Here is a 27,726-nt window from a genome sequence, read left to right as displayed (position 1 = left end):
GTCCTCTTCTTCTTAGGTTGCAGGAATCTGAGTTCCTAGGTTCAGGGGAGCCCTTAAATACTAAATTTAAGGGCGTGTTTAGGTCTGGGGGGTTAGTAGCCAATGGCTACTAGCCCTGAGGGTGGGTACACCCTCTTTGTGCCTCCTCTCAAGGGGAGGGGGTCACATTCCTATCCCTATTGGGGGAATCCTCCATCTGTAAGATGGAGGATTTCTAAAAGTTAGAGTCACCTCAGTTCAGGACACCTTAGGGGCTGTCCTGACTGGCCAGTGACTCCTCCTTGTTATTCTCATTATTTCCTCCGGCCTTGCCGCCAAAAGTGGGGCCGTGGCCAGAGTGGGCGGGCACCTCCACTAGCTGGAGTGCCCTGTGGTGCAGTAACAAAGGGGGTGAGCCTTTGAGGCTCACCGCCAGGTGTTACAGCTCCTGCAAGGGGGAGGTAATAAGCATTTCCACCCAGTGCAGGCTTTGTTACTAGCCACAGAGTGACAAAGGCACTCTCCCCATGTGGCCAGCAACATGTCTCAAGTGTGGCAGGCTGCTAAAACCAGTCAGCCTACACAGGTAGTTGGTTAAGGTTTCAGGGGGCACCTCTAAGGTGCCCTCTGGGGTGTATGTTACAATAAAATGTACACTGGCATCAGTGTGCATTTATTGTGCTGAGAAGTTTGATACCAAACTTCCCAGTTTTCAGTGTAGCCATTATGGTGCTGTGGAGTTTGTGTTTGACAGACTCCCAGACCATATACTCTTATGGCTACCCTGCATTTACAATGTCTAAGGTTTTGCTTAGACACTTAGAGGCACAGTGCTCATGCACTGGTGCCCTCACCTATGGTATAGTGCACCCTGCCTTAAGGCTGTAAGGCCTGCTAGAGGGGTGACTTATCTATACTGCATAGGCAGTGTGAGGCTGGCATGGCACCCTGAGGGGAGTGCCATGTCGACTTACTCGTTTTGCCCTCACCAGCACACACAAGCTGGCAAGCAGTGTGTCTGTGCTGAGTGAGGGATCCCCAGGGTGGCATAAGATATGCTGCAGCCCTTAGAGACCTTCCCTGGCATCAGGGCCCTTGGTACCAGGGGTACCAGTTACAAGGGACTTACCTGGATGCCAGGGTGTGCCAATTGTGAAAATAAAGGTACAGGTTAGGGAAAGAACACTGGTGCTGGGGCCTGGTTAGCAGGCCTCAGCACACTTTCAAATCAAAACATAGCATCAGCAAAGGCAAAAAGTCAGGGGGTAACAATGCCAAGGAGGCATTTCCTTACAGAGTGCATCTGATTCTAGACAGCAAGCAGGTCTTAGCACACAGGCATGATATAAGCAACATACGCCGCATTCTGGACAACACCCTACAAGGTATGACCTACACTCTGAGTAGTGCACTTGACTGACACATACTAACTAGTTTACATGGTTAATAAGTTATATACTGTATCCTACCATTTTGTGGGTTCACGTCAAAGGGGGGTACATCGGGAAACACCTGGTACTTCCTGACAAACATTTAAATAAAATATTTTAAAAGAAATGCTTGAGAACCTGCATATAGCACATGCTAAAGGGGGTACGAAGTTTATGGATTCTACTGCATCTGGCTTGTGACCTGCAGCTAATGGATGTGGTTTCAAAGAGTACATCCAGGAAATTATTAATAGTGCAATTAGTGGAGGCAACACGCAGGAAAACGTCAGCTAAGGTAGGCCCATGAGCTTCAGCCACCAGCACACAGTAGTGCACCTTCAAAGTCAAATCTCTGCAGCATGAGCGGGTAAAACAGGTAAGGCACAGGCAACAGATGTTTTGGAAGTGCATTAAAAACCCGTGTGCAGGGTAAACATATCACACACCTATCTAGGTTGGGTGAAAATGCTGAAACAAGAGATGATACACAGATCAGATGATACACATGAGGTGGACCAGGCCCTTCTTAACAACCATTTTCTAGTATCTTCTTACGGAGTGTTGGCATTGCATCCACAATTGATGTATAGGGATGAGAAGCGTAGAGGCGGCTCCTATATACGAGATGTAGAAATTACCATTTCTATTATATACTTACCTTGTACTGATACTTTACGTAGGATGATAAAACATGCTTCACATTTTCTGAATGAAAAAAAAACAAACAGAAGTGCAGTTAGCAGATTTCTTTTAATGATCGGTAACACAAGTCACAAGCATTAAAAGCCCACATTCTCCTTGCTACGTGCTCTCTCTATGGCACAGTAAAGCAGAGTTGTTGGAGATCTGTGTAACCAGACACATTTCTTTACATGCCAGGGGTGGACTGACTTGTCCTAGGCTGCTATGCTTTGTCACAGTCCTCCAGAAAACATAGAAGACACAATGAAACAATACAGTGCTACAATTAAATGTCAGTGTCCCCTAACACGTTAAAAATAAATGTACATGAGCCTCAGGGAGCTCAAGCGCCCAAGGAGCTGAAGGATTTAGTTGCCTTTATAGTCTTTCTTGACACCAAAATACATTCTTTAGCTCTGATGTTAAATACTGAGAAAAAAAGTTTATGTTGTAGACTGCACTGAAAACTTGCTTTACCAGATGTTTCCTCTTTATCTGAAAGCCTTCCTTATAAACAGCAACATTTGGTTTGATGCTATCATTATACAAAAAAATAAGCTTCTCAACTTCAAATAATTCATAACCTGTACTGAACCGTTTATACGGTGGTTGTGAGGACGGAGCACCATTATACAGCACAATCCTGTCGGAAGGGCCACATTTTCATCGTTCTAATGATATCGTAGGGTAAGCAGCCGAACTCCAGAATAGTATTTTAGATTCCTTATAAGGAAACATCAACAAGATCTGGACCACAGTGACAGACAAAATGGGGGTGGCACATTAAGACTGATATCAAGTGATGGAGAAAGCAGACGTGTTTGCTTTCATTCTACCACTAAAGAATTTAGTAAAGCTAAGATAAATACAAGGTTGTTGTGGCCGAGCAAATGTGGCCCCTACCTGCAGCCTGGTGACACCTGGCATCTCATCACATTACTTTCTCTTCTCTCCATGTGCACCAAAATATGTAGAAAAACACAAGTTGTTTACCACGGAGGATTATGTAGAAAATAAACTGTTGTAGCATCAAGGACTAGAATCCCTATCTCGGGAGCCATTTACTCATTCCTTTTTATAGCAATGGGGTAAAGAAAATGTCTACAAGCCTGTAACACTCAGCAAATAATACCATCATGGCCTCATGAAATAAAATATCTGCTTTGAAACACACATTCAGTTCCTAATGCTTACAAAAAGTGTAGCCACAACCCAGGTCTGTAGGTAACATCAACCAGTAAGTGCTATGTTGCAGTAGCCAAAACTACTTATGCATATGTAGAAAAAGGGGGTATTTACGAAACTGCAAATCACAAAAACAATTCAACAGCCTAATATGAATTTGGAAGTCTGGTCTTGTAGGGTAGGAAAGCCATAAATAACGAGTACAATTAAGGTTGTGTAAAGTAATACTGTCACTCACACCGGACATAGGTGTCATAAGAAAAAAATAGGAAGGAAAATGTCCCGAATCATATCAAAAGTTTAAAGGACCATTATGTTTTGAAGAATAGCTTTATCCTTGTGAAAGGCAGTAGAACAGCAGAGTAGTACACAAATTAGACATTAGAATGACTAACCTATGTGTAAATTACTGCTTTCCATCAAATGACACTGGATGCCACAGGTTAAAAGGATTACCAGTGAGACAGATAGAGCAATACTTCAACCCCAAGAGACAGTAAAAGGCTATGTGTTGTAAGTGGACACTTTTGGGTTGAGTGGTTGAGAAATGATAGATATCCTGAACTACACTGATGAGGAAGTCCTTGCAGGAGAGCACAAAGATTGCCATTCATTGTCTGGTTGTACATTCATCTGAGAATGTCCTGAATCAATAGAAAACTAAAGGCAGAAGGCTGCAGACTACATCTGAATTTATATTGGAAACTCACACAAAACTAGTCTCAGGATGGCTCTTTCAATAATTATTTAGTGCAGATCTTTTGTGAGGTATAGCACTGTTGGGAAGTCCAATAAACGGTGTGTCACTGGTCTAGTGTGGAGTCGATATCACTTGTTCAGACCTCAGAACAAGTTCAAGAGGATGGCCAACTTTAACACTATTTGAGAATTGTGACGTCTGTGTGCACCAATAGAAACAACACAATGAAACTTTTTTTATTTGCAATGGTGACTGTTCTGGGGATAGTAAAATATTAGGTTGCGGCTGGTCCATAACCATGAGCCTCAAGTTCCCATAGAAAATTGGTGAAATTCTGGGGGTTTAGTGCGAGCTTCTGGTACAGCTTGTGCCTGTGCATAATTTCAGCTTCAACAGCATGGGGGCTTCTAAAGCCCTGCACCCTGAATCAGTAAGACAGCTGGCAATGACTCACGGAGACATGTCTCCAACAAAATTCTTAACAGATCTGAGTACTATCCAGACTGTCGCCAGTGACTTGGACAAAGAGGCACTGAAAGAATCCATTTACCTGGGTGGAACATTTGTTGTTTTGGGTAGTGGACATTTTGGTTTAGGGAGATTTTTGTCCAATTTTAAATAGAAATAAGCAGTGGAGATTACAACCTACTGAGCTTCCCAGGTTTACCCAGAGGAGGGATCTAAAAAGAAGACAAGGACTGAGATCTAAACACAATTCAAAATACCATCATGCAGCAGTGCCGAATAAAAGGCCAGACTTGGCTATCCTATTAGGTTTAAAGCACATAAACCTGAAACATTGCACTCCATCAGATAGAAGAGGGAGATGGGTGGTGGTGGAAGGGCTGAGTGAGACAACCCATCACACTAGCAGCCCTCCATGCCTACAATATAGGACAGGGGACATTCCAGAGACAAACAATATGCGAGTTACCACTGCTAATAGGAGACCCTAACCTGGTAATAAATCCCATCCAAGTCAGATCTCGCCAGAGAATGGGGGCACTTCCGATCTAGCGACGGACGGGAATGCCTGGCTTGAAGACCTAGGTTTTACTGACATGTGGAGGGCTTCTCTTACTGCTCCACTGCACATCAAAGAAATGCCTGCATCGATTATGTGCTGTTAGACAATCATCTACTGTGGAGTGGAAAAAGTAGATCCCGCTCTGACACCCTCTGACCACGGTCCACTGACCCGGACCTTTAAGTGGCAAACAGCGGATGGAAAACGATCTAGGGGACAGAAGCACCTTAATGGTTTCCTGCTGAAGGGCCTGGAAGTGGTCCATGAAGTCAAAGCCCAAATCAAGGAATATTCAACTCTTAACTACACAGGTGAGTTGGAGAAGGGAGTAGACATCAGAGCAGTGATTAGACATAAGCTCATAGATGATACTTTAAGCTCAACCACTTGAGAATAATCGCATTTGAAAAGTTAGCAAAGGAGTTAACACAAAAAGATTCTCTTGTAAAGGATTTAGAGAAACTTAGCAGTAAGACTGCAACTGTGGACTCGCGAGATACATCGGACGAACTTGGTACTAGCAAGGCCAGACTCTGCTATCATGAAGTGGGAAACAAAGTCGGCACCCGTCTGGCAAACAAAGTCAAAATGCAGCAGGCACAGGGGCACAATGGTGAGATCAAAGCCAAAACAGCAAGACCCAAAAGTCAAAGGAAGGGAAATTAAGAGCATTCCATGCATTCTACCAAAAGCAGTACACAGCTTAAACATCTGACCACTTTTTGATAAATTTACTATCTCTTGTAGCATGACTACCTGCACAATAGGGTTTTTCAAAATATGGACGGAAGACCATGTAGCTGTTTACCACATGTGTTCCCATAAAAGTGCACGTCAGCTTCTTTTCTGTGTAAAGAATGTGCTTGGGGTTGATAGAGAAGGCGGTGACTGGCACTTGGGGACAAAGTATGTATACAACGTAAAACATTTATCTTACCAGCCCAGATTTAAGCAAGGCTTTCCCGGGAGGTGGTTGTGCTAACACCACAAAAACGTGGTTACTAAAGTGAACAAGTTTGTACCTTCAATGCAGACACCCAGATTGAAGTGGCTCAATTGTTTGATTAATACGAAAAGGTGACAACACAAAGTAAGCACTTTGAATGTGTATGCAATACAAGTCTGTGTGTACCTACAAATATCATTACTCTATTGCACTGGCATGTAGCTCAGGTACTCTGTGTAAAGAAGTGATAGCAACTGGAAAGACTGCATTGTAGAACAGTGCCTTGAGATCGCAGGAATTCATTGGTTCAAAACGTGGGCCATACGTCCAGTAAAGGCCACATTTAAACCCCATAAAGAAGCGGGGACTATTGGTGGTGAGAATACTGTTGAATATGGACATGCAGTTCTCAATTTTGGAGCAAGAATGTCAGAGTTTCTAATATCTTTTCTGTTTGTATAAAGAACTGTGATTTTTGTTTTAAACCTGCTTAAAGCACATTTACACACATTTTAAATGTGCTGCCGTTTGTTATCCTGTGTTGTACAATGCACATTTAGCCTAACTGTTTTAGCATGCGTAGCCTCGTTCTGGAGTTGGCATAACAAAGCGAGAACTGCAGATTTAGTGAAGTCTGCCTCTTCATTCTAGCTTACTTGGCCTCAGTCAAGGTCATCTTGTGTTCCTCCCATGAAAAGATCCCAGGAGCTGCTCATTAGTATCTATGTGTAGTTTCACTTGCGTGACATTCTTTCCTCTGCTCACTGAACTGAGAAAGTATCTACAAATGCGGCTCCAAAAGGTATAGACATTAGCATTACATGCTCCAAATCACCAATCGGAAGAAGCTCTGGACCATTGTAATGGCAATATGTCATTAAATACACTGATGCTTGCTGGACACTTTTAAATTAAACATGCATTAGACGTCGGCGCGCTTTTCTGATTGTCTATTTTTTAACAGCAGGTAAGCTTCAGAGACTGATGTTAGATTGTTTCTGCATTATCACATTTGACTGACAAGTAATGGGTCAAGGTGGTAGGAAGCACAATGGGTTAGCAAAAAATATACATTTTGCTGCTTACAGCAAAGTGTTTTTTCCCTAAAATTGCTCAATGCTGGTAAAGTCATTCAGTGTGGGGAAAGTTTTGCCAATGATGCACAGATATTTACACGAGACAGGAAAAGGATAACATGTATATTCATAGTGACCACATTACTCTTGGTCCAGAGGGAATTTTCCATTGCCGATCTAAGGATATCCTCGACACCTAGTGGAGGGACCAAAACCTGCTCCCACTGACTTATGAAAAGCGGTTTGCACTACAGTAGTATGGAGGTCATATGTCCTAACACCTTTATGTGTGCACCCTCAACTGTAATCTGAGAAAGGAGTGGAATTGCTGTGCTTTTCCTGATGAGAATTAGAAAGGCCTGTGGAAGACTACTTTTAACAGGACTGAAGTAATGTTGTCTCTATAAAGGTAATTTAAAAATATTTTCACATCAAGTCGCTTTCCATTTTCAACCCGAGAAAAGATTCCACAAACTTAGGAACAAAAAAGGAAGGAAGAAAAAGGAGTTAACATCAAGCAGCTCAGGCAAATAGGCTTTTTAGAACTTCCTGGCCAAATTTATCATCACTCTTATGTGGCTTTTGCCTGACACCCCCAATATAAACTCATGCAGCAATAGTTTAAGACAAAGTATTATGCTTTTATGTTTACCAACAGAGAGAAAGATATGTTCATCTAGTGGCTGAGTAGGAGAATGTGAAACCAAAAAACACTGGGATCAATCCTGACTTCTGTGCTTGAACAAATTGTGAGATCCTAAGCAAATCTCTCTCTTGTGTTTGATCTAATATACTATGATGTTGCTTCATGTATACAGGGTGCAGGTGACAACTGGCGTGCCTCTTAGATCACTAACTGCATTGTGGTTAGGGTGGTGGTGATGTGACTGTTTTTAAGTTCAAACACTGACTTTTAATAAATGCATCTTAATGTAGTGATATAATCAGATGTACTGTGGGGAAATGCTTAAAGAAATACACTTCTTTGAATCTCAAGAGACTATTATATTTTTACTTGAGGTTTGTTGCATGAATTGTATGGAAAACATGTCCATGGCTCAGCTTGTGCACGGGCTCTTACAGCTAAGCCAGACCCTTGCCTCTACTCTCCTGGTTAATTTGTTGGCTCCCCCATTGCTACTGGAGACAGCTCCAGAAGCTGAATTAGCCCTAGCAGAAAGTGCCTTGACACAGTTTGGAACGCGGGCTCCATACAGTGCAGTAAAGGGTGATGCATGATGTTATCTAACTAATAGTGGAGGCCTTAGTGGCTGCTCAGCCATCATCGTTGATACCAAAAGTAGCACAAGTGATCTGACCAAAGTAGATTCTTTGTTCAGTACAGATAAAAGTAAAAGATGAGAGTAATGCCAAAATTATTCAAGATTTTGTAATCAGAGGATGCATAGGGTATGAGAAGAAAGTCGAAAGAACAATCTTCTCATTCAGATGGAACTCTGACAGCCTAAGGGTAGTAAGTCCAGAGAATCTCCTTGTTCCTTTGAAACATTCTGAGTTGCAAAATGGCTTGGAGCTCACCTAGTTGCCTGGCCAATGTTACAGCCAACAGGAAGGCTGTGTTTCACTAAAAGAGTTTTATGTCACAGGACGCTATTCGTTCGAATGGCTTGAACATCAGCCCAGTTAAAACTAAATTCAGAAGGGGAGGTTGATTACTTTTACCTGGGACTATGGCATATGGTCCACAGATTTAAGTTAATATCACCACTGTTTGTACAAAATGGACTACGGTTATGCAACATCCTCAGCTTCTATTTCTCAGCCTTCTTGTCAAGGTTAAGCACAATCACATCCTCCTGTGCAAAGTGTTGGAGCAGAGAGGTGTGCTTGTCAATCTCATGCTGTAGATGCAGTCAGTAGGTAGCCATGATGGCATAAGCCTGTCTGAGAAAGACTGCGTAACTGGTACATTTTCTTCTTGTACGCCTTGAGACACGGCCTCCTTGTTCATGTGAGGATGATGCCTGTCCATCATGTAAGTGTATCACTGCTCCAGACTTTTGGCGAATATTTGGAGACTGAAAAACTTGTTACCTGTAAAACCGTACACTTCTGATATATTCTGTTACTACCCATATCAGAATTAGGAGGTGTGGAGATTTTATCTAACCCAGCATACACCAGGTCTCACAGCATCTGCATCGCCAGATCCATTTTAGCAGGTTAAACTTGCCCAAATGTATATGGAGGAAAAAAGCCTATAAAATACCAGAACATGCAGATTGTGGTGTAGTATGCAGTAAAAGCCAAGTTATGCTCTTTTCTGTGGATAAAACGTGTAAAAACACCTTGGTGTAAGATTTTATTGTGTGACACCAGGGCACTTGTAATGAGGGCCTAAATCTGTGCTCCCTTTGAGGGCCCTAGAACTGATGTTAGAACACTGAGATCAACAGCCAGAGAAGGATGTGACGTAGATCCAGGATTGGAAGGTGGATTGTTAATTCCATCAGACCCGGGGCTGGTTGTAAGGAGCTGTAGAGGGGTTGGTGAAAGCTGCACCGGGTTTAGCAGAAGCTGCATTGGGGAGGGCATGAGCTGGCAGGATTGGTGGAAGCTACAAAAGCAGAATTTGTAGTATTCAGCACTGTATTCACAGTACCTAGAAAGTATTTTCATCTGATTAAAACATTGAGGCAAATCCTGCACTGATGTCTAAGTGAAGCATGGAGGGATGTATTAACACCTGACCCAACTGTTAATGATCTGAAAGATCAGATGAGTCTGACCCGTCAGCCACAGAGTCCACTATCCTTCAGGGGGTAGGAGGGAGATGGCAAGGACAACCAAGGAAGGATCCACGGAAGACAGAGTTGGACTGTTTGTCCTGCAGTCTCTTGAGAGCCTTGCAGTTGCAATGGAAGACAAGTGCCTACTCCTGTTCTTCAAACATCTGGATAGACAAGAGGGTGGTCAGGTCACAATCATCTGGGTATAATGCAACTCCATTGTCACTGCAATCTTCAAATGAGACTGCTGTTGTTCATTGACCTAAGAAGTAAGCTTGTTTCACTTTGCTTCTCGTGCTATGGGCAGGATGAAAGCAAGGCTTTCCACTTGCTGATCAAGTGGCTACCCCCCTTTCTGCTACCAATTATATGGTAGGCTTGCCAGTTCAGGCTGGGACTCCAACAGCAGCCAAACAGATGGCCAACCAGATACGAAGCCGGGCTTGGTACAAGTCTCTAGCGCCACCTGATAAACTAGGGACTTCTCCTCTCACTCTCAACCTGCCCAAATGGACCTGCTTCACTCTCCACCTCAGGACCCTCAACTGGCTCCTCATCCAGAAGAGATGACAGTTCAAACTGCTGACACACACCTACAAAGCTCTATATGACCAAGGACCGGCTTACATCAACTACCCTGTTGACTTCCACCGTCCCACCAGAAAATTGCACTGCGCCTTTTTGGCTCTCGCCCACACCAGCACCACCAACCCCATTCCTGCCTCGCCCCGACGACAGTCGGACCGGGGGCCGTTCCTTCTCCTATATCACCGCTAAGACCTAGAACGACCTGCCCATCCACCTACAAGCAGCACCTTCCCTGGCAGATTTTAGGAGACAACTCAAGACCCAGCTGTTTGACCAAGACTAGCAGCACCGGAATACCCTCAGGAGTGATAGTGCAGCGCTCTATAAAAACTGACTGACTGAAGGCAGAGCGACTGAAGAGCTACTCCCCAATGGAAGGCCTTGCTCAGCCTGGTGCCATGGGGCCTTCACATCATGATGAGTAAGACTTAATCAAGGGTGCAACAGGGTCTCGGAAGAAGAGAGTCTGTTTTCAGATGGTCCTCGGCTCCCCAGTGCCACAGCCCTGGCCTTCTTGGCGGAATACAATTAAAGGGGACCTGTACACTGGGAAAGGACATTTTTTGACCCAATGCCTTCATCTTTCTAGGGGTTACTTACATAAGATTTGTGTCTGGAACATCCACACGAGTGGGACAGTCCTTCACCTCGATAGGAGAAAAAGGGTTACAAACTGTCCTTGAGGTGGAGACCCTGTGCTCACTTCTTAACACTTCTTTTTAAAGATGAAATCCTACAGCTCTTTCGGTGAGGGTGTGCCCTTGCTCTGCATACCAACCAGGCATTTCCAGAGGGACCTCACACAGAACACAGGTGTGCAGCAGATGACTGTTTGACAAAAGTACAGCAGTGGGGTATATACATAGCATCTACTCCAAATAGTCAACTATATGACATGTATCGGGGGCAGAATTACTGCAAAAGCTATTCGAAAGAAAAAGGTGTCAGGAAAAAACAAAACTAGATTTAAAAATATGTAACAAACGCTGGGCCAAGGTTCAGGGTCAGTGAAGTTCTAAACGCAAGAGAAATAGTTTATGATCTATACAAGCTGATCAAAGAAAATTGGCAAGGACTCACATATTCACAGGTGACATGGGTGTGCTGGAGAAGATGCTCTTTTGTGCAAAGCTCTGACTTAGGAGCGATAAAAGCAGCTTCAAGTTCAGCCAATAGATATGTAGGGTACTCGCATGGGAAGGATCTACGACACAGGAGCACTTACAATACAGGCAACATCAGGGTAACCCTACAAGTTCTTACTTATCAATTCCCCATATTCCAAACCCACCAACGAGCATCAGGCGCTTCTCTTCCTCCGGAGACAGCTTCTGGTCATCATCACTATCATCCTCCTCTGTCTCAGAGTCATCTTCCGATTCCCACTGTGATAGAAGATTGTTGCCTAACTGGCAGGACCAGTATTCCCGCCTCAGCCATTCCATTACAAAGTCACAACCTGAGAAACACGGAAACATTTCAGTTAGCAAGTCATTAACCACATTCATTTACATTGGAAATGTTTACATTACAGTATGTAACCCTGGATATATACATTTGGACGGACATATATAGCTCACCACGGGTAGCCACTCTAGTTATATTAAAGGTGACAGGACATTGGGATTTTTAATTTTTTTGTCCCTTGCTACCTTTGCACCTATTTGAAAAATGTCTGTGAAACTTTCTAGACCTTCTGCCCCGTTACATTCTTAGAGTCCTGAAAATTTTGCAGCGTTTCATCTAGGGGGTGCAAACAAAAACAGGGGTTAAATCCAATGCGTTTTACATAGACGTTTGTATCTCACATAGCGTGAAAACCGTCAGTTGGATTTTGACGAAATCTGGAAGGTTTATATATTATTGGGTGCAAATGAATCTTTGGGGTACAGCACATAAGTAGGGTACGTATTTCACAAGTGTTAAGAGTTTTTAAATTTAGCAGTATCTGTGGCCCCAGTAGCACAGTAGTACTCCCGAGGTACACAGTAATGACAAGTCATTAGCTGATTGGCTGTGTTCTGCAGCACGCCATTTAATGTCGGTATTAGGTTGGGTATTTTTCCCTACCTAGTACCACTTTAGCAAAGTGCTTATAGGTAGGGAAGCATATTTATAACTTTGTGTGTGTATGTGTGTGTATATATATATATATATATATATATATATATATATATATATATATATATATATATTAAAAATTAAAAAAAAAAAAAAAAAAAAAAACATCGGGATAAACAAATTTAAATACACCTTAAGACACTATATTTTATTACTACAGTGTGCTAAAGCGTATTTTCAAGTTTTTACATATTTAAATAAGCATATAGACGTGTACGGAGTAGCGCTGTAATTACTACAAAGAACTGTGCTACTTAGATAAATAAAAAAATCACTTAACTGTTAAATGGCCTGCATATATGGAAACACTTATAAACAAAAATGTTAATCTTGGAAACATTTTTTGGGGTACCACAGTGCTCCCACGCTACTCCTTAGTTTTTGACGAATAACACCTTAAAAGTTATAACTATTTTGCTCTACCTATTATCACTTTGCTAAAGTGGTACTAGCTAGGGCAATAATACCAAATCTAATACCTACAATATGAGGCATAAGGCACAACATGGGGAAAGTGTACCTAAAAACAACATGGCTGCTTTCAACTTTTGTAAAGTCAATGATTATCTAATCAGCTGATGGCTTGTCATAACTATGTACCGTGGGACTACCGCAAAATACCCCCACATTTCGAAAAAAATACTGTAATAATAAATATTACAACATTTCAATACTTTAAAACATATAAAAGAATGACTTAACTTACCTGCACTACACAAAATAAACGTGTGCACCATAATATGTAATCTTGCCGAATGTAAACTAAATACGACTCCCGCTTTTTGCGCAACACAAATTTTGAAACTGTATATTGAATATATTTCACTAAAGCACATTTGGGACACCCCTTTTTTCTTTACACTTTCTTCAGTCAGCCCTACAAAATTTGTACTCATCCAGAACTAAAGCGGTGGAAGCCGTCTGCTAAAACGTGTGGAAATTCCTCAAGTGGGTGCAACGTTATTAAGGTATAATTTGTTTTTAAATGCATATGTTGATAATGCACAGCATTTTTGATACAAAAATCCTAACCTATTACTACTTCATAAATGTGGTAATAGGTTGTTAATAATAAAATGTATTAATTAACCTAATGTAACACCCTCACCCAGTAGTCAACGTAATGCTGACTGTACAATAATGCAAAGTTGTCATAAGAACTACATGGCTGAATTCTAGCGTCGGTGAACACGGCCATCAACCGATCACATCACCAGTTCTAAGCCCCATACACTGTGGTGTACGGTGACCTGTGCACGGTATACCATAGCACAATATACAACTACGTTTTAAACAATGTATAAGTCTACAATTACTTACACTTTATGATAGACAGTGAGAAATTTAAAATTTGGATATTAAAATTCATATTTTTAACGTAACATTCACATCTTTTCGCACAAAAATTAAAGGTACCTCATTTTAATAACACTCCACTTTATGCCACAACAGTGTATAAGAGCTGACTTTACACCACTGCAGTCTACGCTATTTACAGTATGCCACTCACGCCATTAAATTCTACGCTAATGCATTGTACGTTACTGCACTCTACTTCACCCAACTCCACTGTACGTCACTTCAGTCTACACCACTATACATTATTCACCACTGTATTCTATTACACTTTCATGTATGCAAGTTTACTGGTCGACCCTACACTGTACTGATCACAACTGTACACTATGTCACTGTAGGCAACTCCACTTTACACTAATCCACTATACGGTATTTCACTATGCCTTACTTTATGGTACACTACTGGAGTGTACGCTATTACAGTGCAGGATACTCCACTCTACGCCACTCAATTCTACTAAAATGCCACTGCAGTGTATCACAACGCACTGTATGCTATTTCACCTTACAGAACTACACTCCGCGCCATTCTACTAAACAACACTTTTGCGTAAGTCACTAGATTCTACGCTTCTATAACTCTGTTGAATTGCACAGCGCTCTACTGTATGCTATTCCATTATGTGCCACTCAAATGTACATCTCAAGACTTGATGCCTGTGAGCTCTACGTTATTACAGTAAACACTTCATAACTGTATGTTATTCCACTGTACAACACTACATTGTGGTTTACTCAAGTATATACCATTGCACTCTACAGTATTCAATCAATCAATAGTTTATTCGGTCCAGGTTTGGACCATTTGAGAAATTAAAAAATAATCATACATACAGAAGGATAAAACCCATAGACCATCAGGTAAAAAGAGACATTAGCAATTAGTACACTGCTTATATAAAAAAAGGGTTCATAAAACTACATAAAAAGTTTCATAAATAATTAAGACAAGACTCTTAAAATAGTGTCTGGATCTTGCCCTATACAAGAAGCTAAATGCTAAAATAATACGAATCAATTGTTAAAAACATATAAACTATTCTAAGACGGATTTGTACATAAGATAAGACATAGAAACTACATACAATAGGTCCTGTTTACAAAAGTTAGAAGTCAATCAGTGGAAAATGGAGCCCTAAGTTAGTCAGTTCTCTTAAATAAGTTGATCAGATAAATTGCATCTTGCCATTTATAAAATTATATGCGCCAAGGGGCTTATGAGTCACTTCAATTGGGGTAACCCACTAGACAACATGCTCGGAGATACAGTCTTATGTCCTTGATAGATCGCACTAATGATTTCGCCCAGACTATTATGAAAGGATGCTAATTCGCTAACTTCTAGACCGTTCTTCAACCAGTGGATTTAAGATCTGTAATGATTCTACTGCGGATTTTCCATGCTGCTGCCAAATATTTAGAAACAGAGCTCACTACCAGCGTGGAAGTGTCATATTTACACATTCTATATACACTGTTTAGGTTTTGTGTTGACAGTGTTTTGCACAGAGGAATAATCCACTTCCCTCGAGGGCATTTGTACAAAGGACAGAAAAGTAGGACATGCTCAGAAGTTTCCTTGCATAGATGGCAGTTTATGCATTTGTCAGATAAAGGACTATTGGACGACCAGCAAGCCGTAAAGCTGTTTACTGCCAATGTTCCATATCTGAACTGAAGTAGTAAAGAGCGGGCACGGGCTGGTATAGGGATTAAACAGTATACAGTATTAAATTGTACACCACTGTAGTGTACACCATTCCTCTGCAGCACTGCACTGTACAGCACTCCACTTAATGCACTACACTGCATGACACTCTAATTTACGTAAGCCCACTGTACACCACACAACCGTAAGACTCTCTGGGTGTATGGCACTCCAATGTACCCCACTCCAGTGCACGCTATTCCAGCTTATGCCACTCCAAAGTGGGTTATTTTAGTACACAATATTCCAATACATGCCCCTTCACTATACAACACTCCATTCTACAGCACTCCATCATACGCCACTTCGGTCTACACAAATACACTCTACAATGTTTATAGAATTTAACTTCACTTTACCACACTCCAATCTATGTTATCCCACTGTATACCAGTGCAGTGTATGTCACTACACTTTATGCCACTGCAATATATGGCACCCTTCTGTATCTGACTTCAGTGTACGCCACTTCACTGTATGAGACTTCACTCTACATCACGCGGATGCAAGCCATTCCAGTGTACGCCACTCCAGTATACCTATTTTCAATATATTCCACTCCAGTATACCAAATTATACTGTACCACAGTAAACTTTACAACACTGTCCTTCACTATATTCTACCATATGCCACTTAATAATACTCCATTAAACTGTACCAATATTACACAAATTAGAAAAACCACTGAAATTCACACAAAAAAAACAAATGTTAAAGATAAGTTATAGTTTGGAAAACCTTCTTTGTTTGGTATATAAACCAAACTAAAATGAAACAAATATTAGAAATTCTACAGTTATAGCTATATCTTTAATAATGTATCATTTAAGCACCACTTTCAAAGAAATGTGCCTCAGAAGGTTGGTTCATAATCAGGTAAGCTCTGCATATTGTCTCCGAAGATGGAACTTTTTCTAAATCAAAACTTTCACAACTTCTTCACTGGTGCAACAAGTATTGACATACTTCTAGGGAAGGCTTCTTAGACACCAGGATAGGAGTTCAGGTGGAAAACCTTCTAGCCATTCCAGGCACAACCACACCAAGTTCCTCCTGTTATTCTATTTTCTTCCTGGGGCCACAGATCCTTCTGTGTTGTGGATCGTTCCTCAATTCCCAGACCCTAGGGAAGAAATCGTATGGCAGGCAACCAAGAGGTCCAGTCAACTGGGCTTCTGGAACTTTCAAAATCCAAAGATTTAAGAGGAATTCTGAGTCATTGTGGTCCTTCAGATCAACAGAGGTCCTTCCAGTAGGCAGTTTACCAATGTATTCTCATTTCAAAGCAGAGCTGTGAGCTGATGCAGCAGTTTATGTTATAGAACAGTGATTGGGGAGTCTCCCTAACTAAATCGCAGTAGAATTCCATTCCTGCAAAGTCCCCGCGTTTACATTTTTTTATTCAGATTCTGGTTCACAGAAATGGCAAAGTGAACAAGTACTCTCCCAATGCGTTGTTCCTCTCTATTGGAAAATGGCCGACATATCTGTCTCTGTTTTTCACTTTCTCATAACTGTTGCTAAATCCACCTTTTCCTGCTCCTTTTTGATCTGAGCACAACACACGCCTTCCACGCACCTCACCTCTACCGCACCTGGGCTTGTGTCATTCTCCGAGATCTCTGCCTATCAGAAGACATCAATTTTGTTGCCCCCTTCTGATCTCTTGCTATCAAAATAGTGATGTTGGGCATGGTGGCCTTAGCTGGAGCTTCGGAGCTGTGCTTCTTTGATAGGGAATTGGTAAGACGAAAGGCAGTGATAGTCAGGAAGAGTTAGAATAAGCACAGTTTTGAGCATCAAGTGGCTGTGAGAGGCAGAAGTAAAACAAAACACAATGAGGCAGGCTGCCTTTTATTCTAGGGCAGGTTCAAGTCAGTAGGAGGGAAACACCTTTCTAATGGAGCAGTTCGAAGTAAGTAAACACTGAAAAACAAGGGAGTAGTATGGGGTTTTATTAATGTACATCACTATGTCTTTTTAAGGGCTAGAAAGAGTAAATGAAAGATACCTGCCCAACTGCAGCATCCCCTTTCTACATCTAATTCCTTAGAACATCCATTCTCTCAGTCAATTAGTACCTCCTTTACTTTAAAAACAGCAACATTTAGCTAGAAATATAATATTTTAAATCTTCCACTAAATTCAAGGGAATAGATTTTCAGCGGAGTAGGGATCTCTCTACAGACAGATCTCATAATTATATTTAAAGATTTGTGCTCCGGTTGGAGCAAGACCCTTTAAATCAGTTGCTGTTGAGACATTTCATTTTTCTTGTATTTTGTTCCCAGCTCCTTTCATCAGCAGTTGCACCACCTTGCATGAACGAACATACACTAGCTTGTATTGTGAATGAAATATAAGGAAACTATAAAGTATGTTTAAAATATATGTATGGTCTATAGAAAAGCCACTTTACATTATAAATGACTACTTCAAACAATTAACTGCAACATATTTTGAACTAAGAATGTAAATCAGAAAGAAAAATATTTTAAAAGACAGTGAAAACCCATGGACGAAAATGTTTGCAGACTGGAAAATTTCACATATATAATACAATTAAACAACATGGAAAGGGTTTTTGGGGGGGAACTCATTCATTTGAGGAACGTGTAGATGCACATTTCAATACCATTTTCAAATAAATAAATATTTTCCATCTGCACAGGAAAGTGAAGAATTTTAAGGACGTCTTGTTAGGTCTCGCTTACCAGACAGTTTTAGCCATCTGTAGACAAAAGCCTCTCGTGGACCATACAAAAACCTAATGGTTTTATAACCCCGCACACTGCTTACCAGTAGATGTGCAGCACTGCCAAAAATTGTTTTTTGCTGATGCTTCATAGCACCTGCAAAAAGCATAGGTAAAGCCAACAGATTTAAGAGTCAAGACCTATTGACACTGCCAAAGCCTGTTTTATGAACATGTGTCCCCATTAAGGCACATCCCGGGACACAGATGAAGTCGCTAGCTCATTATCGGAACTCTGTGATCTTAAATTACCGGAGCACATGAAGTGGATCACAACGAACGGCTCCAGTAGTGTGGCATTTCAAAATTATCCAATTTATTTTTGAAAGGGTATCTGCATAATGTAATGGGACCTCCTTAAAACTGGACACTTCGATAGCAGGAAAACTTAGATATATCTAGAATTGGCATCTCTTGCTTTCAATAAACTCTACGTTTCCAAATAAGTCCGCTAATAGCGATTGCTCTGCTTCAGGGTATACTTGTATTGAACAAAACAGAGGGAGGGTCTCACTTGTATCTAAATCCTGGAGGAAGCCACAGCTCCGTTCTGTCCTCTCCCTTGCAGGGCTAAGTCAGAATGGAACATTGGATTCATCATCTCAAACACAAAAAGAGGAATGGATCTTGACCAGACGATAAGAACGTCTTCAGAAATGCAAGGTCCAAGCGTATACGGTAAGTTCTTCCAATGCCCATTCTTTACACTAACTAGGACATCAGCACACTCTGGTGCCTTAGAGTTCGAGGTACATTCCTACATATGAAGAGAACCTGCTCAGGTATAAGAACCAGCTGGGGAGAAACGTGCTGCAATACAGCTCTGCGACTGGTGGTGTCATCTATTGACTGTAAAAGAAAGAGTCCTGCATCATGGATTCTACAACTGAACAAAACATTGGAAACTACTGTGGAAAAATATAAGCAGCTTGCACCTTTAGTAGGCACACATACATTCATACAGTTATGAATGAGCTGGACCGCTTTGATTTATTTTGTGGGAAATGTAATTGATTGAATATGTAAAGTTTAAGTATTCTATACTCGAAAGCAAAGAAGAATTGGGCCATATGAAGGGCAAATGATTAAACAAACAAGAACACAAGCCAATGAATATATGGTACAGATGTGGTTTGATGTACACAATTCTGAATCTAATTCAGTGCCAGGAGCATGGGATTTAATTCTAGAATTAAAGAGCACAAAAATGAGAAAATCCGGTCTCCAGATCAGTTAGGGCATTGACAGTAATGGAGAAAAAGCACTTTTTCTTTTTTTTATGTTGAAAAACATTGATCGAAGATTTTAAAAAAGAGAAAAACAAAGGAGCGGCTCACGGGTCACTTCACTTTAGCCAAGAGAACAGCTGCTCTTCCAGGAAGTTTGAGTGGATTTGAGAACACCATAGACCCTTGATGTTCTACATTAACTCCAGCATTCCTTTGAGCTTCACAGTCGATTTGGAGGTCTGATCACAACAGGCACAGGTATGATTGCGGCAATGGTTCTGCTGAAACTGAAGAATATACCATCCTTTCATCACGGAGGGTAGCGTTTTTTTCTTGACTTGAAATCTGCTGGCCCCAAGAGAGGTAGTAAAACCCAGACTTTGAAATTCAGGACTCATTGGTTCTAGTGTAATATGGATAGCTTTTTGTCGGACGTGTTTTCATAGAATTTGTGTACAGGTACTTTTGTTTTTCCTGTTCAAAAGCTTTAACATTGTGCCATTTGGAGTAAAATGATTGAGAGAGAGACTGTAGGTTGTTTAATGTTGTTCCAACATAGAACATCAGAAGAAGGTTACATCACGACAACATAGAGCATCAGAATAAGGTTACGTCAGGTCAATACCTCAACATGGGAAATTAAATTTACGACTCCTGGTCCTGTAAGGGAGTTTGTGAGACTCCACCCCAAACACTTTGCTCATTTTTGGACCACATTACATTGAATTTTGGGTCCCCAACTGTCAATCAGGATATCCACAGGGAGGTGTGCTGTTTAATCCTATACCAAATGCACAGTAAAAGTAATTCCTCACAGGGTCACTATCTACCAATTCAAAAGACAGGAGCAACAATTAGCATCTGGATACCAGTTTGGGTAGTGAACTTTAAAACAGTCTCAAAATATCCCAAGATCTCAGTGCAATACAGGGAGTGCAGAATTATTAGGCAAGTTGTATTTTTGAGGATTAATTTTATTATTGAACAACAACCATGTTCTCAATGAACCCAAAAAACTTATTAATATCAAAACTGAATATTTTTTGAAGTAGTTTTTAGTTTGTTTTTAGTTTTAGCTATGTTAGGGGGATATCTGTGTGTGCAGGTGACTATCACTGTGCATAATTATTAGGCAACTTAACAAAAAAAAATATATACCCATTTCAATTATTTATCATTACCAGTGAAACCAATATAACATCTCAACATTCACAAATATACATTTCTGACATTCAAAAACAAAACAAAAACAAATCAGTGACCAATATAGCCACCTTTCTTTGCAAGGACACTCAAAAGCCTGCCATCCATGGATTCTGTCAGTGTTTTGATCTGTTCACCATCAACATTGCGTGCAGCAGCAACCACAGCCTCCCAGACACTGTTCAGAGAGGTGTACTGTTTTCCCTCCTTGTAAATCTCACATTTGATGATGGACCACAGGTTCTCAATGGGGTTCAGATCAGGTGAACAAGGAGCCCATGTCATTAGATTTCCTTCTTTTATACCCTTTCTTGCCAGCCACGCTGTGGAGTACTTGGACGTGTGTGATGGAGCATTGTCCTGCATGAAAATCATGTTTTTCTTGAAGGATGCAGACTTCTTCCTGTACCACTGCTTGAAGAAGGTGTCTTCCAGGAACTGGCAGTAGGACTGGGAGTTGAGCTTGACTGCATCCTCAACCCGAAAAGGCCCCACAAGCTCATCTTTGATGATACCAGCCCAAACCAGTACTCCACCTCCACCTTGCTGGCGTCTGAGTCGGACTGGAGCTCTCTGCCCTTTACCAATCCAGCCACGGGCCCATCCATCTGGCCCATCAAGACTCACTCTCATTTCATCAGTCCATAAAACCTTAGAAAAATCAGTCTTGAGATATTTCTTGGCCCAGTCTTGACGTTTCAGCTTGTGTGTCTTGTTCAGTGGTGGTCGTCTTTCAGCCTTTCTTACCTTGGCCATGTCTCTGAGTATTGCACAACTTGTGCTTTTGGGCACTCCAGTGATGTTGCAGCTCTGAAATATGGCCAAACTGGTGGCAAGTGGCATCGTGGCAGCTGCACGCTTGACTTTTCTCAGTTGATGGGCAGTTATTTTGCGCCTTGGTTTTTCCACACGCTTCTTGCGACCCTGTTGACTATTTTGAATGAAACGCTTGATTGTTCGATGATCACGCTTCAGAAGCTTTGCAATTTTAAGAGTGCTACATCCCTCTGCAAGATATCTCACTATTTTTGACTTTTCTGAGCCTGTCAAGTCCTTCTTTTGACCCATTTTGCCAAAGGAAAGGAAGTTGCCTAATAATTATGCACACCTGATATAGGGTGTTGATGTCATTAGACCACACCCCTTCTCATTACAGAGATGCACATCACCTAATATGCTTAATTGGTAGTAGGCTTTCGAGCCTATACAGCTTGGAGTAAGACAACATGCATAAAGAGGATGATGTGGTCAAAATACTCATTTGCCTAATAATTCTGCACTCCCTGTACAGAAAGATGGTTACAGTGGGGAACTGAAACCAAGTACAAATAGTACATTATGTACAACCTCATGAGGCAGACATGAGTGAACAAATGGCAAGAACCCTTCTTGTAATGCAATCTTTTACCAGGCAAATACCCTGCGTGTGTGACTTATCTGCTTCTTGTGGGGTAAGGGCCAGGGTAAATTGCCTCACGTTACTTGGCTTGGTATAGACCGCAAAATAAAACATGCTCTTCTGCAAAATTCACCTGAACACACAATATACTTTTTGTAAACTTTGATTTTAATAATAAAGAAGAATTCCATAATCTGCAACTTTTGTAGACAGTTAATAATGAAGACAAAGACTGGCAGTTGCCACGTTGTAAATTAATGGTGGCATCTGCCAAGTTGTAAGATGATGGTGAAGAAGCAAGAGTTGTTATGAAAAATACTTTCACATCCCAAAGTCACCCATGTGGAAATAATCAGGCCACAGTTTGCATTCTCTGCCTTTTTCATACCAGGTAGCATCTTGAAGAGCACCACATATACACCAAAGTTAGACATTCTGGACCACAGGTATTAGACCATGTGTTGTGTGGTCTCAACATACCAAATAATTCATTTATTTTACTGAAGCAGCATAACCTCAGGAGGAAAATTGTGAAGAAGTGCTCACCCTTCCGACACCAGCTCAAGTTAGGTAGCTTTCCGTGAGTGAAGTCATGGCGAAGATTCACAATCCACTCAGGGATATTCATCTGGAAGAATACAAACAAAGCACATGCAAACCTTTAAATAATCAAACCAGCTGAACAGAGGTGAAACATGCTGACCAAATCTACTGAACATGGATAAATACTAATGATATTGTGACTGGTCAAGAACTGTGTTGCAGAACGACTAACCTAATTTAACAGAGGTTTTGAGTATCTACATTCCAAATTCAAAAAAGTCCTTAAGGATACACTTAAATTAAATGAGACTTCATAAAAGATCTTGTTCAAGTACTAGTAGCATTTTAAATGCCTTTAAGAATTTAGCTTTGGAATGTGCAAAAATCAACCACAACGTAATCTGACAAAGACCCGAGGTTATGGTTTTTAATAAATGTCCTACGGCCCAATTCAGAAAGCAGTTTAAGATTTAAAATGTCTGGATTTACACCTGGCATCATAGGCATCACAAAAAGACACTGAGCAGGTACACATGGATTTACTACAACATAAATGTAAGCACAGATTGCGCACAAACCCCAAACAACAGGTACAGAGTAGGTGAATGAAGACTTACAGAGTTTGTGATGGAGTTTTGGAGCTCATCAGTGTGAAAAATTGGGTTGTTGGTCAAGCAGCAACCACAATTCTTGTCAGGGTACAGCCCGAGCAAACCCAAAATTAACCTGTGCTCACGCTCTGGCATCTTGGCACAGAGCAGTCAGGCTTAACTTGAAGGCAATCTGTAAAGTATTTGTGCAACACTTCAAACAGTAAAACAGTGAAAACACCACACAAAAAGGATCGCACACCAGTCTAGCAAAATAGAACTTAATTTAATAAATAAAACAAGTGCAAAACGACAAAAAATCAATAAGTAGAATAGGAGTTATGCATTTTGTAAAGAATAACAATAAAATAGCGCTTAAAAGCCAAAAGCGCCAACTGAGATATCTGGTGGCATTGGACCGGGATAAAGTCACAAGTTCAGGCTGACTGCGATTGAGCGCGGGCCAGCTATAGGGACCCCATAGCACTGCTGACCCAAAGTACTTTCAATTCGGGTTGCGGTTATGCACGTGTTCCGAACCACCCAGTAGAGGGGATGCATCACTTTTTCCCATGCAACAGCAATGATGTGTCATCCCAAGATGCAGTGAAGCTGCGGGGCGAGTTCCTACTGCGTCGACTTTGGGGAGCTGCGGTGGAGTCGAGGCGATGCGTCAGTTCTGATGAGTGCAAAGGCTGCAATGCAGAATTTCTTTGTAGTCGTCATCGAGGCTGCTGTTGACAAGGACGTAAGGACCTTGCGCTGAGAAAAGCGCCGTAGTGCTGGTTTGAGATGCAAGGTACAGCGGCAATGCGATCCTGGTTGTGCCGGTTCCTACCCATGCAGTAGAGGTGATGCGTCGATTTTCTCCACACACCAGCGGCGATGAGTTGTTTGTGCTCCAGTAGCAGAAAATGTGTCAGTTCAGCTGGAACAACCACATTAAGCCCACTTCCAAGGGAGGGGTCTCTTAATTTTTTTTGTTACTAACCGACTTAATACCAACCAACAACATCTCAAATTCACCTTTGAAGCTAAGAAAAATAAACTTCCCTTTTTGGACCTTTTGTTGCAAATTGAGGATGGCAAAAAAGGCACATACCTATTCAGGAAACTTACTGAACGCAATACCTTGCTTTAGTATAGCAGTAATCATCCAAGGGGCCTCAGAGATGGATTACTATATAATCAGTTCCTGCACATCCTCAGAAATTGCAAGTGAAGAAAAAGATTACTATAGAGAGGATACAATACTCAAATAAATACTGGTTGCCCGCTGCTATCCTAGCCACTTTGTGTCATGTTCACTTAAACATCGCTGGTATTGTCCACTGGAAACACTTCTGACACCCAAGAATAGAGCTAAAAGTGAACGGATACCATTTGTACCTACCTTCAGACCAGCTAGTAACAAGGTCAGCAATATAATTAGAAAAAAAACTGGAGCATTCTACACACCCACCCAATCTTTTCTGAACCACCACTGTTTGTCTACAAAAGAGGGTACAATCTAGGGGATCATCTATCCCATGCAATCACATGGGCACCCGAAACTAAAACTAATCAATCCATTACTGCTGCCTGGGGCCTTTCGCCAGTAATTGGCCATTTCAAATGTCAAAGCTGTGTCGTTTATGCACAGACAAAAACACCAAAACGTTTGTAACAGGCACTGACATATACATTGCAACGACTGAGCAACTGTCGCTCTACAAATGTAATATGTTCCATTTGCTGTCCATGTAATTTGATCTACATTGGGCAGACAATCCAGATGATCAAGACAAGCATTATTCAACACAAAAGTAGAATTAGGTGCCAAGCACAGAATGCCCCACTGGTTGCTCCTTTTCAGGCACTCAAACATGCTGAGAATGATTTCACCCGGCAAGTGGCGGATCAACCAATGCTTCCAGCTCGAGATGGTGACCTCTCAAAGAAACTTTTACGCTGTGAATGCTGTTGAATCTCTCGGTGTAATTCGGTTGATAATGGCCCTAATACTTTGAAAAAGTGGAATATTATAGTTTCTACGTAATGGTCTTGACATATGCGTTTAAAAAAAAAAAAAAAAAAAAAACCTCCCTGGGTCTCCTGTATAAAACTTGTCATTAATAACTAAGATATGACCTCCGGCTGGAGGGTGATGGTTATAACATTTTGTATGTTTGTTTGTAACTTGGTTTTCTCTTGGATCGCTTTACTTATGATGTTGTGCTCTATATTAATATTACAGCGTAAGCCCATATTGGGATAGACCCCTTGTCTTTCTTTTTCTAAACTAGTGGTACACAATAAACTCCGCCATCATATAAGGAATATGCCTTTATTAGCCTGATCTCGAGGTTAAACTCACACTATGGAACTAGTATCTGTGATTACGTTACCATCTAATTAATTGTTCGTGGACCATTACATCGATGTTCCTTCATCCTCTTTACAAGGTAGTTTGGTGGGACTCGGCACTAAAAATTCATTATTTGATCTGTCGAAGACTCATTACCTTATTGATTGCTAAACTGTTTGTGCCCCAATTTGTTGGGCCCTTTCGCCTCCCTGAAATATAAGGTGGCTATCAATCAGCATTGAGCTTACACTAAGGGCCTTATGTACAAACACATTTTCCCATAGACACAGAATGGGTAAAACACTTTGATACATCTGGCCCTAAATGATCTGTCTAGTGCCCCCGGGGCGCCGAATACATCATGGCTGGGAAACTGACTCGCGGTCTAGTCAGTGAGCCCTTCACGTCTCCTTTTTCCAGTGTAGCTACATCTCACTGATTTAGTCCGGACTTGCCACCGAGTCGAGTACGCCGAAACAGGAAACTCACCTCTTGTTGAACCCCAGGCTTGCGCCCCGTCAAACAAAGTTTGACTCGGAAGTGTAGACTCAAGCCCGCGCTGCGTGGCCTTACGTTTCTATTTCTGATTAATTTTGATTTTCATGAAGTCAGGGGTAATAACGAATTAACTGTAATGGGACTGATCCCCGCGTTGGATGGACTAAAGACCGCAGTTTACTGTCCGATTGCTGGAAGGGTGGTTACGCTGCGCCACAACACCTATATGCCTTACAGCAGGTTAGCAGCGTTACTGGTCGGTAGCCAGAAAAAGTGCTTGTTAGTCAGCCTTTCACATTTTAATTTGAAATTATTCATGTGTATCCCCAGATATCCTTTTGACCATTTACTGAAGACTAAGGACCGATCCCTTAAACGTGGATGATCAGTATCACTGATTCATTTTCTAAGTCGATACACATACAACCCATTTTCCCAGATGAGTGTTTTTATATCTGCAAAGTATTCAGAGTTTTTTTTATATCTGGGCTAAATGAGTTGTGGCTAACATTAGCCCTTCTTCTCTTTTCCTTTCCTAGGTGCCCTGGATTTGTTACGGGTACCTTCTGAGTATGTCTCTTCCACTATCTAATAAAGTTCTTATTAAGTTAGTTATTAGGGTTAAACCTTCATTTCCCTCTTTCTTTTTAGGTTACATCCCTAATTTGTGTGTTACTCTTGTCCTGATGATGACCTTTAGTCATGCAGGGCAAAGCACTGTGGACATGTATCAGCCAAATTTGGAACTTTAATTCATGACAGGGTGTTCATTATTGTTACCATATTCATATAACTCATGCATAATATTTCACTGAATTATTTCCAATACCCTGTGCCACTCTCTTTCCATATGCTTCACTTGCGATGTTTAAGGGTTTTTCAAGAGCACAGTGTGTTCACTTTGCACTTAGGACACACTTTAAGAGCATGATTAATGTTGCTTTTGAACCTACAAAGTATCCTGATATGCTTATGCTTTTTATTAATTATATATTTCCAGTCAACCAAGAAATTGGCACTATGTATGTTTTGTTCTTTGTATAATTATTTTGTGAATTGCGGATCTTATTAATAATATCCATTGAGACACTGTTGCATGATATCCTATAACTCAGGCCCCAACTGGGTCTATGGGTTTCTCCTGTGGTTTGCAATATTGTAGGCCCACTTATAGCATTTAATTTACAGGCCCTGGGCACATGTAGCGCACTCTACTAGGGACGTATACGTAAATTAAATGTGCCAATTGGTGATAAGCCAATGTTACCACATTTAAGGGCAGAAGCACTTTATTACTGGTTAGCAGTGGTAAAGAGTGCAGAATCCTGCAGCCAACAAAAATTAAGTCAGCAAAAACAGGAGGTCTGAAGGCAAAAAGTAAGGGGTAAACCCACATTAACGTTGCCAGGTCTAACAGTGTTTACACGCTTCTGAGCTTGTGAATGCCCATGAGCTACGAGGGTACAGTTACCACACCGCAAATGGTTGGGGGGTTTGCTCAAGTAAAGGGCTGGAGTAAATCTCCTTCCTGGGTGTGATGGGGAAAGAAGCATAACTCCCACGTCTAGGGTGCAGTGGAAAGAATGTGTTATTTACTCAGTAAGTGTTTGT

General features: G+C 41.3%; 1 protein-coding gene across 1 annotated transcript in view; it reads right to left on the bottom strand.

Moving 5' to 3' along the window:
• Window positions 1-27,726, bottom strand: part of LAS1L (LAS1 like ribosome biogenesis factor) — a 329,858-nt gene that overhangs the window by 258,553 nt on the left and 43,579 nt on the right. The window contains exons 4-6 of the mRNA XM_069210455.1: window positions 22,684-22,765; window positions 11,654-11,821; window positions 2,068-2,114 (exon numbers count right to left, since the gene is read on the bottom strand). Of these exons, the coding sequence (XP_069066556.1) occupies window positions 2,068-2,114; window positions 11,654-11,821; window positions 22,684-22,765 (297 nt within the window). The remainder of the gene's footprint in view (window positions 1-2,067; window positions 2,115-11,653; window positions 11,822-22,683; window positions 22,766-27,726) is intronic.

The sequence above is a fragment of the Pleurodeles waltl genome, chromosome 2_1, assembly GCF_031143425.1.
Source record: "Pleurodeles waltl isolate 20211129_DDA chromosome 2_1, aPleWal1.hap1.20221129, whole genome shotgun sequence".
Taxonomy (NCBI): Eukaryota; Metazoa; Chordata; class Amphibia; order Caudata; family Salamandridae; genus Pleurodeles; species Pleurodeles waltl.
Note: the sequence above shows the minus strand (reverse complement) of the source record. Positions and strands in the feature narration are given on the sequence as shown.